General features: G+C 42.5%; 1 protein-coding gene across 5 annotated transcripts in view; it reads right to left on the bottom strand.

Annotated features, from left to right (window-relative positions):
* The window catches only part of FANK1 (fibronectin type III and ankyrin repeat domains 1), a 38511-nt gene that overhangs the window by 24093 nt on the left and 1019 nt on the right, over window positions 1–13399 (bottom strand). For all 5 annotated transcript variants that reach the window (XR_014007849.1, XR_014007850.1, XM_081193053.1 and 2 more), the window contains exon 2: window positions 706–883. Coding sequence is in view for 3 of the 5 variants with exons in the window: in XM_081193053.1 (XP_081049179.1) it covers window positions 706–883 (178 nt within the window). In the remaining 2 variants the exon portion in view is untranslated. The remainder of the gene's footprint in view (window positions 1–705; window positions 884–13399) is intronic.

The following is a 13399-nucleotide window of genomic DNA, read 5'->3' as shown; positions in this document are numbered from 1 at the left end:
ACATATGATGAAATAGGTAGTATTCAAACAGTCTAATTCTGCCACCTAGTGACAAACTCTACATAGAAATTTTCTAATGACAACCGAACGTATGATGTCTCAGAGCAAACATCAGAGCAGTCAGGGGACCACTGGTAGCTTATGTAGCACTGCAGTCAATTTATTTATTTTACTTTTACAACACATAAACCACCTCTCCAAATGCTCAATGTAACTGATAATAAAACTCCCCCCCCCCCGAAAATCAAGAGGAAGATCAATTTTATCGTTTAATGTACTGACTTTTTCAACAATTAAGAAAACTTTTTACAAATTAAATCATAACGTTAGAAGAAAAGAAACAAGAGTAAAATAGTGAAGGAGTTATGCTTTAGCCACAAAAAGCAACAAGAGAACTACTGGATGAAGAAGGGTCATGTGGTCCACACTCGGGATCCAAGAGCAACAAGTCAGACCCATTAATGATTTGATTCCATGATTATAGAACCTTCCCCTTTCAAGTCATTTGAGTGGTACTTGCTCCACTGAGATGTACAGATTTAGGGGAAGAGTCTGCAATGCATGGAAGTATTGACAAACTCTTGTTACACCTACAACCACAAAGACCATTTTCAGAACCACTGATTTATGTTAAGTATGTCAGCTTTGTTATCCAAGCTTTCAAATTATTTTGTCGGGGGGGGGGGGCAGCACAACTTCACTTACGTATAAAGTAGACCATATTTATGCAACTTTGTGTCCTCTTCTTCAACTGAAAATTTTAACCATTGTTCCTGAGGACCTTTTCGTTGTTCTTCCAAGTCCCAACTAAGGTGAATATTGTGGTGGCTCACATGGCGTACAACTACAACTGGAGGGCGTGGTTTTGAGATGGAATGTCTTCCTACAAATGAATTACATCATTTCACATGTCTGACACTTATCTTGATTCAAACAGGAATATGGCTAGGACTGCATAAGCACTGTAGGACAATCGCTGCGTTATTTATTCTTTCGTACCTTCCCCCAATACAATAAACAGAACTGTAAAACAATTTTGCATTGTAGCTATGGACTTCAGCTGCTGTGACAAAAGTTTGCACAGCCTAAGCATTTATTTGTTTTTGTGAAATATTTATATCTTTCCTTTTGATCACAAAATATCCACAAGATAGTTGAGAATAAGTAAGCAATAACCTCCAAGAAATAAAATTATAACAGGTGACAGTAAGTCCACATAGCAAATACAAAACAGCAGCAACATACAACTTAATTTTTAAATAACTTTCTCATCAATGGCTTTTAAACAGGATAGTTTTAACTTGGAATCTTTATGCCATCAAAAAAGCAGCAAGGTGCATCTCCCCAGGGAGGGAATTCTAATGTCTCAGCACCACTACCAAGAAGGCCCCATCCTGCACAACCACCCTTTGGTCACACACAAGGAACAATGACTTTTTTTCAATATCTGCAGGTTTAAAACAAGTGTATTAGTTAAGCAACCAATCAAACATGTCTTACATTTTATAAATGCAAGTAATCTATAGAAAAATTGGAAAAATACACAGATTAGCGTGGCCCCAGCACAAGGATGACAAACAAATTTCATAAAGCATTCCATATTTCTGTCAGCCTGTCCTTAGTGACCATTTTAGCAAGTACTGTATAGTGGAAATATTACTTTTTCGGTGCTTAAAATTATGTTCCTTTAAAAAAGAAAAAATAATTAGTCAATAGACATAATGTAAACCCTTAGACTTGGAGGTAGTTTGTCACTAAACACCTATTCTGTTGTAGCCATAAGTGGACCATCCCTCAGAATGAAAGCAAAGAAGATACTACAGTGGTACCCCGCAAGACGAATGCCTCGCAAGACGGAAAACCCGCAAGACGAAAGGGTTTTCTGTTTTGGAGGCGCTTCGCAAGACGAATTTCCCTATGGGCTTGCTTCGCAAGACGAAAGCCCATAGGGAAATCTCCGGGGACCTGTTTTAAATGCTGGTGGTGGGGAGCAAAGCCTTTCCCCCCCTCCGGCCTTCAGAAGAGGTCCAGGAAGGCCGGCGGGGGCCGAAAGGCTTTGCTCCCCACCGTCAGCATTTTAAAAGCAGTCCGGCATAGCAGGGAAGCGCTTCCCGCTATCGCGGACGGCTTTTGAAGGCAGGCGGGGGGAGCAAAGACTTTCGCCCCCCGCCGGCCTTCAGAAGAGGTTCTGGACCTCTTCTGAAGGCCGGTGGGGGGCGAAAGTCTTTGCTCCCCCCCTGCCTGCCTTCCCGGGAGAGCGGAGAAAGGCAGCGCCTTTCCCCGCTGTCGCCGACGGCTTTTGAAGGCAGGCGGGGGGGAAAGATTTTGGCCCCCGCCGGCCTTCAGAAGAGGTCCTGGACCTCTTCTGAAGGCCGGCGGGGGGCGAAAGTCTTTCCCCCCCGCCTGCCTTCCCGGGAGAGCGGAGAAAGGCAGCGCCTTTCCCCGCTGTCGCCGACGGCTTTTGAAGGCAGGCGGGGGGGAAGACTTTCGCCCCCCGCCCGCCTTCAGAAGAGGTCCTGGACCTCTTCTGAAGGCTGGCGGGGGGCAAAAGTCTTTGTCCCCCCTGCCTGCCTTCCCAGGGGCTTTTAAATCGCCCCGGACAGCGGAGAAGTCCTCCGCTGTCCCGGGGTTTTTTAAAATGCTGGGGGTGGGAAGAAAAGCCCTTGTCCCCCGCCCCCAGCCTTCAGAAGAGGTCGGGGACAGACTGTCCCCGGACCTGGTCTGAAGGCGGTTTCCCTAGGAACGCATTAATTGGTTTTCAATGCATTCCTATGGGAAACCGTGCATCGCAAGACGAAGAGACTTGCGGAACGAATTAATTTCGTCTTGCGAGGCACCACTGTATAACTAGAGGCAACAGGCATCCATTATAAAGACATTCAAGTATGTTACTCCTATAGTAAGATGGAATTTTGCCCATCTGGTCCATAGTAAACAGGGGGTGGGGGTGGGGCGGAATGTGGCTATTCATCAAACACTGATATAATTCAGAGCCTAAACACAACTGGCATTACCTCCTAGAGATGTAGCAATAAAAACCGCTAGCACATTTGCAAAGCTAAGCAGGATCTGGTATGGTTTGAAATCAGCTTGGGGACTATGTGTTGAGATTCCTAGATTGCTGTGGGTTGGACTAGATGAACATCAGGACCCCTTCAAACTCTACAGTTCTACGATTCTACCATTTTCTCAAACAACTGATGCTAACTTGAAGCAATACATCAGCTTCTCAGTTTAACATTCAATACAGTGGTACCTCGGGTTAAGTACTTAATTCGTTCCGGAGGTCCGTACCTAACCTGAAACTGTTCTTAACCTGAAGCACCACTTTAGCTAATGGGGCCTCCTGCTGCTGCCGTGCCACCGGAGCCCAATTTCTGTTCTCATCCTGAAGCAAAGTTCTTAACCTGAAGCACTATTTCTGGGTTAGCGGAGTCTTTAACCTGAAGCGTATGTAACCTGAGGTACCACTGTACAGGGAAGGATGCATACTGTAAAGATAGTTGATGATTACAAAAGGATTTTTTTGACATGCAAAATGTTGTATCCAAGTTTAAACTATTATATGCAATGATGGGTGAAAATCCCTTGAAATCAATAACCCTATGCACACAAATCTCAATCTTCTTTTATTTTTGAGAAAACTAGAAACTTGCCAGTTCCCCTTACCCTTCTCTCCAAATATGCTTACTTTTGAGAAGGAGTAGGAGACAGCCAGTGACAGGGAAAGAAAGCTAGAAACAGGAAAACCCTTGCCAGCCTGGAAATAACACTCCACAGCATGCTTGGGAGCATCATATGCTTTTGGGGAGCATGGGAATTTAGAACTCCAGAGCAGCGTAGGAAACTAAGATCCCATGTTCCCCAGCAGGAAATAACAAGCTGGGAATTTGTTATTTACTCTCCCCAAAATTCAGTGAAGCACGCAAAAGAACTTACAAATTCCAATGCCTTGGGCAAAAAAATACAATCCTGAGTGTCAGAATGACCAGTACTGTCTCTAGTGAGCCCTCCCTACCATCAGTTACTCCCCTTTCCAAGAATAACCTTTTTGCTTTGAAAGTGGATTAAAATACTGGCGATGGGAGCCAGCAGGTAGCAAGGATGAATTTCATTACCAGCTGATCCTTGAAAGGCCTGGGTCTGGTTTGTAATGGGTTTTGGCTTTCCAAACTAGGCGAGTTCATATTCCAAATTCACACCATCACTAATCCTATGCTCTGTGCACTTTCCTTTTCTCATAAAGGTATTAAGACACACTACACTGTGTTCCATTAAGTTCAGGATAAGGTATATATTGGAATAATTCAGGTAATTCATTCTAAGATAGCTAAGATTACCTACAATATTATATTACATTTCACTTAATGAAAAGTTATAGGAGTATATGAGTTCTATTTCCAATAAACCAAGTGCTGATCATTCTGCTTGACACATTTAACAGACAGAGGCCCCATGACTTTAACAGGTTTGTAGCAGGCAAACATTCAGTTCACACAGCTTGTCCTGCTATAAACATTCCAAAGATGACAAAAGCATCTCCAAATGAATTTGTGCCAGTCATACTTGTTCTCCAACAAGGCCCTTTGTTGGAGAAAATATCAAAACCTATATTCTTTACTTCTTGTTTTGGTTAAATGTGGAAATAATTGCTTTATTATATTGTAAGTTTATTAATTGTCTGAAAAGATTATGCCAAAATGCAAAATATTTGCATAAAATCTATCATTATGTTGCCCAAAAGAGCAGCTGGACTATTTAAAAACACACAAAATATTTGAAACCAGATTAACAGTGGCTTGACCTTCAGCTCAACCAGAAACAGCTTGTTTGATATTCATTTCATTGCTATGACCAACATGGAGCTTTATGACATCATAGACAGGAAAAGAAACATTGTGAGTTATGAGATTGTCCTATTGATTGTCTTGCATTTGGAAAGTTAAATTCATTGTCAATACACTAACTAAAACTATGACTTTAAAACAAAGAACAAGCTCATCAGGAAATCATAAGCTTTTGTCCTAATTATTTTTGCAGTGAAAGCTGCTACATAATTTTCATACGGTACAGATATTCATATAGCTCAGTGGCATATTCTTAAAACGACAAGAAAGAAAAAAGACAGCGATGGCACTGCTCACTCCACTATCCTTTTATAGTGAACAGGGAAAGATCAGGTTCATCTATCTAATTACCGATACTGCCTCTATCACCCAGACAAAGTTCCAAATTGGTCAACCTTATAATCTCTTGCTACAAAGTCAATTTGGGAGTTTAAATTCTCTGAAGACATCTGAAACTCATGAATAATGAAAAATTAAATAGAATTGATTACATTTTTAAAAATCTGCTTAATTATTGAAACCAATTACTTAAGCAGAATCACTTTGATCGAAAGTCTTCGTTCCCTAAGCAACACTTGCTTTGGGAGAAAGAAAAATGATGAGGCAAAAACACATGGAATGTCAAAAGTAACAAAACAGCAAGCGTACATCTTCTACATAGCAGCTTCTAAAGATGACTTACATCAGCCCTTGGGAGCCTCAGGCCTAAGGACCAAATGTGGCCCTCCAGGCATCTCTATCCAGCCCTTGTAACTCTTCACCAGGCCCCATCCCTCACCAACCCTGCTCCACCCACTCCTGACTGGAATGTGTCCTTGATTCCAGCTTGCCTGGGTGGAAATATGTGCATGTCTGGTAACCTCTGACATTTGTGAGGCAAGAGTCATATCCACTGTTCTGCACAGTTCTGCCTCTGGACTGCCCATTGTTGGCATGTGGCTCTCAGAAGGTTCCTCATGAGGAAAGCACAGGCTGAAAAATATTTCCCATCCCTAGCTTAGATGTGTTCTGTCCCTTCTACTTTCCAATACAGATCAAATCAGAGAAGGATTTAGGGGAGCGTAACCGGTTCGGCCATACTGGCTGCAGAACCTTAGGAGTGCCACAACTATGATGTAGAATGGAAGGAGAGGTACGGGGGGGCACTGAATTTTGGCATCACAGAGGGCACTGCTCAGGGCTGCCAACCTGAGTAAAATATTGGGGGGGGGAGTAAGCCCTGCCCCACATAATCCATCACAAGACACGGCACCCCCCCCCCCATTTGAATGGCAATGCCTATTAACTTTGGGGGGCCCGGCCCCCTCAAATATTTTATTGGGGGGGCTGAAGGGACCGCAGCACCTTGGAATTGAAAATGATTAATAGGACCCACAAAGGGGAGGAGGGAAGTCCAGGACATTCTTTGGAATCTTGTCTTTATGTTGTATGTTGGATATGTGATTGTAAAACTTTAATCTGAAAAACCAAACTAATTAAAAAAAGACTATTATTGCTTTAAAAAACACAGCAGAAAAACTCTTCTGATTGGCAAGAAGGTGGGGTGGATACTCATAGGATGTGGATGACTTTCAGTAGTGTGCAAAACTGTTCAGTTCAGGTAGCAACAGCAGCACTTTATGGAACTGTTCAATAAGAGTGCTGAGTAGCTGACAAGATAATTTATACAACTCTATCATATGCATGCATACTTTAAAAAGAAAAACTGGCAGCGACAGTCTGGCTCCTGTCACTATCCTTTTCTAGCAGGAAGTCAATTAGGAATTGTTATAGAAGCCATAATTAGGATGCTTACATGTATTTATAAATGCCAGATTCTGCTTAGTTTTCCTTGTTTGATTCCTCCTTTTCCACTAATTTAGAGCTACTTCACATAATATAAAAAAAAAATGTGTTAGCAACATGTTTAGCAGTGCCTTCTCTATTGTCCTTTCTTTCCCATTTGAAGACAACCTGCTAAGTGGAGACTTAGCATCTGTATTGGATTCAAATTAATTTAATATAAGTGGTGTTATTCTGATTTATATGTATGCTTTTATATATGCAAATGATATTGCTGTTTTTATATATGCCATTGTTCTATTACATTGTAAATTACTCTGGGATGTCTCATAGGAAGGAATTCATGAATGAGATAATGAATGATGATAATGATTCCTATGTGTCCCATGGCATGGTCAATAACAAACACACACACAAACAGAGAGAGAGAGAGAGAGAGAGAGAGAGAGAGAGAGAGTATATAAATACCTTAAATAGCAAAAATACATAATATTTGAAGGTGAGATTAGTGAAGGGGCAGATAAGTGATGAATGTAACAGCCTGTTTAGACTACTGCAATGCAGTATACAAGGGGCTTCCATTGAAAGCAGTCCAGAAATTGCAGGTGTTTCAAAATAGAGCCCCAAGATTACTAATTGATACTAGATGTTTTACCAGTTGTATTGGCTCTATTTCCAGGAGCAATTTAAATTGTGGGTTTTAACCTCCTAAGTGGCTTAAGATCACCACCTTCTGCCTGCTTAAACCTTAAGATCTTATATTAAGACCCTGACCAGAGTGCACCCGGTAACTGAAGGAAGGCATATGGTTACGATGAAGGTATTTCTAGCATTGGTACCTCAACCTCCTGAGAGTGGCTCATCTGGAACCTTCTTTAGTTTTGCAGCACAAAGTAAAAATAATGTTCTTTGCTTCCTCTTTTAAGCAGTTTTTAATTAGGGTTATACCTTTTATGCTGCTTCTATGCAAAAATGTTTTTCACTATACTTTGGGCTGGATTCAACTAAGTAATTGTGCAAACAGGAGTCAGCACAAATCACACTAGCACAACGGGCCTTTCATCCACCTAGTGTGTCCCCTCATAGGTAAAGGTACTCCTGACCGTTGGGTCCAGTCGCGGATGACTCTGGGGTTACGTGCTCATCTCGCTCTGTAGGCTGAGGGAGCCGGCGTTTGTCCGCAGACAGCTTCTGGGTCATGTGGCCAGCATGACTAAGCCGCTTCTGGCAAACCAGAGCAGCGCACAGAAATGTCGTTTACCTTCCTGCCGGAGTGGTACCTATTTATCTACTTGCACTTGACATGATTTGAACTGCTAGGTGGGCAGGAGCAGGGACGGAGCAACAGGAGCTCACCCCGTCGCAGGGATTCAAACCGCCGACCTTCTGATTGGCAAGCCCTAGGCTCAGTGGTTTAGACCACAGTGCCACCCGCGTCCCATCATGCCCACCCTCAAATCAGCTGGGGGGTTTTTTCAAGAGAACCCTCAAAGCAGCACATGGGGGGAGAAGGGGGGATATCTTTCTGTCTGGCAAGCATAAATGGCACTGTTCTGCTGACGGAACAATCACATTAGGTTATTGAATTCCTCTCTGGTTTTGATATTTTGTTGTAAGTCATTTGGGATTTTTTTATTGATGGACAGTTATATTAATCTAATAAATTATTATATTGTGAACACATCTTTCCTATATTGCGTGTAGTGGCCTGCTAAGTACATACTGTGACAAATAATTACTGTAACCACCCCAAGCCCTTAGAGCAGTCATGGTTATAATTCAGGATGATTATTTAATTAACCAATTACAGGATGGAGCACAGATAAAATAGGTTCCTCAAAATAGAATTGTATCGCCTATCATGGACAGTTCAGTTCTGGGGCGGGGGGATTAGATACAGTATAACAGAGATATGTGACACTGCATTTCCACAACTATTCATTTTACAGTGGTACCTCGGGTTACAGACGCTTCAGGTTACAGACTCCGCTAACCCAGAAATAGTACTTAGAGTTAAGAACTTTGCTTCAGGATGAGAACAGAAATTGTGCAGTGGCGGCGCGGCGGCTGCGGGAGGCCCCATTAGCTAAAGTGGTACCTCAGGTTAAGAACAGTTTCAGGTTAAGACCAGACCTCCAGAACGAATTAAGTTCTTAACCCAAGGTACCACTGTACTCCAGTTCCCACAGAAAAAATACTGGAAAGCTCTATATTCCATGTAGCGGAATTGGGAAAGCTTTGGCCCTCCAAAATTGTTTAACTACAATTCCCATTCAGCCTTGACTATTGCCATGCTGGCTGGGGCTGATGGGGGATATAGTCCAGCAACATCCAGAGGACTGTTCCACATGCATGTCACACGGGCAGCAGTGGATGGTGTGCTGGGGTTGCACCATTCACCTGACCTCTGTCTGGCTGAGTCACTACAGCAAAATGGAACAGAGGGGTGTGGCAAATGTGTCCATGCTTCTGCTGGCACATTTCCATCACACAACCTTGCAACACTCTCACTCTCTCTCTCTCTCTCTCTCTCTCTCTCTTTCTCTCTCTCTCTTCTCTTGGTCCTGGTATGCTGCAGCAACTCAACAGGAAAGAGGTAATATGAATGGCAGAGCTCTGCCACACTGCTGCATATAGGAAAGGTGGATGCATTCAGACTTTCATAAAAAACAAACAAAAAAACTTCGTAGATTACTAAAAATATCCAGGTTTAATTAATTTAAACAACTGGGGACTTCCGGGTTGGCGCCATCGCCGAATGGCGGACTCCCTCCGAGCTCCGGAGGGAGTCTGCTCGGCAGGGGCTGGGTCCTACCGCGCCGGCGACGCGGGGACCCTCAAAAACCACGGGCACGGAGCCCGTGGACATGGTGACTCGGCTGGCACCGATAGCGCCCTCCCGACCCGTGAAGGAGCCTTTTTAAAGGCTTCAAATCGGGTGCCGGGGAGTGGCGTGGTGCTGTGAGTCCTCCGCTTCCCCTGCCGAGCGCAGCCGCATGCCATTCGACGGAGAGCGCTGGCTTCTTCCATTGGAAATTCGGACTTTTAACAACAACCCGTGAGTAATTGGGAAACCGGGTACAAAAGGAGAAAAAAAGAAATTTTTTTCGGATTCGGCACGAGCGGGGGCGATCTAAAAAGGAAGTCAGTCCCCCCCTGATTGTAAACATGCTAAAACAAGGACTGGGTAACCAAGATCGATCCAGAAGTTTACTGCTGACAAAAATTATAACTACAAGAATTGTGCTGGAGGAGAAGAGTGGAGGGTGAGAGGGAAAAGGCAACCCCCCCTGGGAACCGGGGCGATTCGTAGAACCTGGCGAAGAGAGACGGAGAATTTGACAGCTGTCAAAGTAGCTGTCAAATCTTGAGAATATAAAGAGGACTTTGTTATAAGTATTTTGCTGGTTAATTCTGTTACAATTTGATATAATATGGATACAAACTGTCGGGGGGGGGAAAGAAACAACTATTTGACTTTTGGATTAGAGGATACAAAGTTACTGCAATCCCCCTAGAGGGGTTTCGGGACATTACAAGTGGTCGTATGTGGAAAATTACTCTGGGATGTGTACAGGTCTTATCCTCTGGGAAAGCTGCAAAACTGAAACAGTATTTTGTCTACAGAGGTGTTTACATTAAAAGGAGACAATAGAATTTTCTATTGAAGAAAGGAAGGGACTGGACGCAAGTTTTTGTTCCTGAATAACAAACCTCTGTAGAGATACCAGATCTCGGAATAAGAACGTTTTAGCAGCTGAACAAGACAAGAAACCTGAGAAAGTAAGGAATAAAAAGAACAAAGGACCAACTATGACACTGAAAGAACAATGGGAGGAGCAACAAAGACCAAGGAAACTAAAGGCCTCTATTAGACTGGATTTTTGAAGTTAAACATCATTAAAACAAACAAATTAAAAGAAAACCGGCAAGGTGGAATGGGAAAAATTTGGCTATGGACTTGAGACCTCCAGGCTAACAACATACAGACTGATGGACATGGGGAATTCAAACCGGGGAAGGGAGGGGGAATCTTGGAATCCAAAGGCTATGTAACCAACTTTTTGAACCTTCTTATATCTTTTGTCTTCTATTTCTTTATATAACTTTTGTATTTTGATTTAACATGTTTAAAAAAAAAAGGGGGGGGGAACTCGTGGAAGGAAATTGGGGCAGATCTTGGGGGGAAAATCTTTTTACTTTCTCTGTTAAAGATGAGGAGTGATGGTAAGATTGTATAAATTTTGGTTAATGGGTTAAGCATATTGGTTTTAAATTGGGAATGAGAGCTTGTGGAACCAACTTAAGGAAAGGGGAATACAGTCGGGAGGGGAAGGAGGGAGTCCTAGAAAGAAGGTTATGAAAGTAAGGATTTAAACTTCTCTTTCTTTTTCTTTCTTTCTCTATCTTTTCTATCTTTCTTATTCTGTTATTATTGGAAATTTTAATAAATATGATTATAAAAAATAATTAATTTAAACAACTAATGGCATGCTGGCTTTTAATTATCTATTTTAAAATTTTATTTCATTATGCTAATAAAGTTACTACATAAATAAGTGATCAGATCAGAAGTGATGACTAAATACCTTGGGCACAATTCAGATTTTATTTTATTTTTAAGTTTTATATTCTCTTACAGCTTTTCTCATTAAGCTGATAAGGCATATATAATATTTGTCTGACACCAAAGAAATCTAACAGCAGGAAAAGGAACATTTTTTGGGGGGGAGAGCTGCAATAAAACCTGATAACAAGCTTGCTGGCCTTTTCCTCCTCACAGAAGTACATACGCTCTTAACAAGAGACACATCATTTACCGAACAAACCTTTCCATTAGCAGCAAATACATATACATACATACACACACACACACACACACACACACACACACACACACTCTTATGTAGAACAGAACACTTAACTTAAACCTTTCGGTGTAAATGTGATGAGTAGCTTAGGAAGCAAGATCTAAAGGTTCTGACATGAATAAATCTCAATCAAAAACTGACACAGATATTCCATTGTTATGAAAGGCAAGATTCCAACATGAAATACATGTGCCTATTTTATTTTATGTCTTACTAGAGCTACTGTGCCTTTCCAGTGTTCGTACAACAGTGAAGTAGCCCAATACCCCTATAAGCTGGCGGGTAAAGAACTAGCCACACAGATAGCCACTTTAATTTGCAGTTAACCAACTTTAATTTGTGACGCAAAGAGCATAGTTATGTGTTAATAAGCTGGTAGTTTAAGTGTATTTGCTGCCTCCTGAACAGGGGATTATCAAACCCTGACCAATGTGCCTCCAACTTCTGAGATGAGGTGGGGGTTGCTTTATACCCTGCCATAAGTGCAAGTCTTTGGGGTGGAAGTTGTGGACCCTACTCAGCAGAATGAGCAGAATGAGCTTGCCGGCACCCAGAAGCTTGGGGCGCGCTGAGCTCAGCACGCCCCAAGCTTCGGGTTTCGCGCAGTCCTCCGCTAGCCGTGGGAGAACTGCGCGACTTCGCGCAGCTCTCCCACGGCTTGCAGATAGCAGCCTGTTCTGGGGGCTGGGGTCGGGGGAAGCTCAGGCTTCCCCTGCCCCAGCCCCGCACCTGGGGGGAAAATATTTTTTTTTCTTTATTTCCCCCCCAAAAAACTAGGTGCGTCCTATGGGCCGGTGTGTCCTATGGTGCGAGAAATACGGTAATTCATTCCGGAGGTCCGTTCTTAACCTGAAGCACCACTTTAGCTAATGGGGCCTCCTGCTGCCGCCGCGCCGCCACTGCGCAATTTCTGTTCTCATCCTGAACAAAGTTCTTAACCCGAGGTACTATTTCTGGCTTAGCGGAGTCTATAACCTGAAGCGTATGTAACCTGAAGCATATACAACCCGAGGTGCCACTGTAAATAGAAATAACCAGTGACTGAATTTGGGGTGATGCGGAATGTACCCAGTTAAATTTTGCTTGCTCTGATATGATGTTGATAAGCTTTCATCATACTTAGCGTCTAAAACAAATAGAATGTCCTCCATTCACTACTGGCCTTGACCCTGCCCACTACGGGTATGAAACTATATGAAAAAGGTTTTCCCACCTCTGGTCTAAACGACCACTACTTTGGGATCAAGGACTTTTTTTATTTCCCCTTGCCCCTATTGTGCAAGGTTTAGTATGCTTGTATGAAAAGTTCTGTTTGCTGATGGAGGCAGTAAATCCAGCAAATGAAGGATATTTTTGTTCAGAAATTAGTCAATGGGTTTTAAATGCACATTCTGAATGTTGATAAATTAAGCTCGTTTTCCTGAATGATGCAACTGACTATTTCTGCTAGTGATCCTTCAAGGTATCATTGTTTCATAATGAAGTCTTGTGTCTCTCATGAACAACTGATAAATACAGTAAAACTGTGTTGCAGCTTAAATAACAGGATGAAATCTAGTGGTTTACAATATAATGTTGGTATGATTTCCTACCAGCTATGGAAAAATATTTCCAGGTTTTCTCTAGTGCCTGACCTACAGAATTTCACAGCACTATTCCCATTCAGTCCTTGCTGTGCAAAATCATGCTACCCATTCCTCAGAGTCCCCATGTTCCTACTTTCCAGCATTTTCTTCCATTGATACCTCCTATTCCAAGCGACATACACACTCTGAGGCTCACACTCCTAATCTTCATTGATTCGACATCATCATCCCTGCTGCTCCTATTCTCACTCCTACAGCTCACAACCCCAGGCTTCCCTCCTTTTTATGGATACCAATTTTCTATTACCTAAAA

This window comes from Podarcis bocagei (genome assembly GCF_964188305.1).
Source record: "Podarcis bocagei genome assembly, chromosome: 4".
NCBI lineage: Eukaryota > Metazoa > Chordata > Lepidosauria > Squamata > Lacertidae > Podarcis > Podarcis bocagei.
The sequence above is the reverse complement of the archived record's forward strand: the minus strand, read 5'-3'. Positions and strand labels throughout refer to the sequence as shown.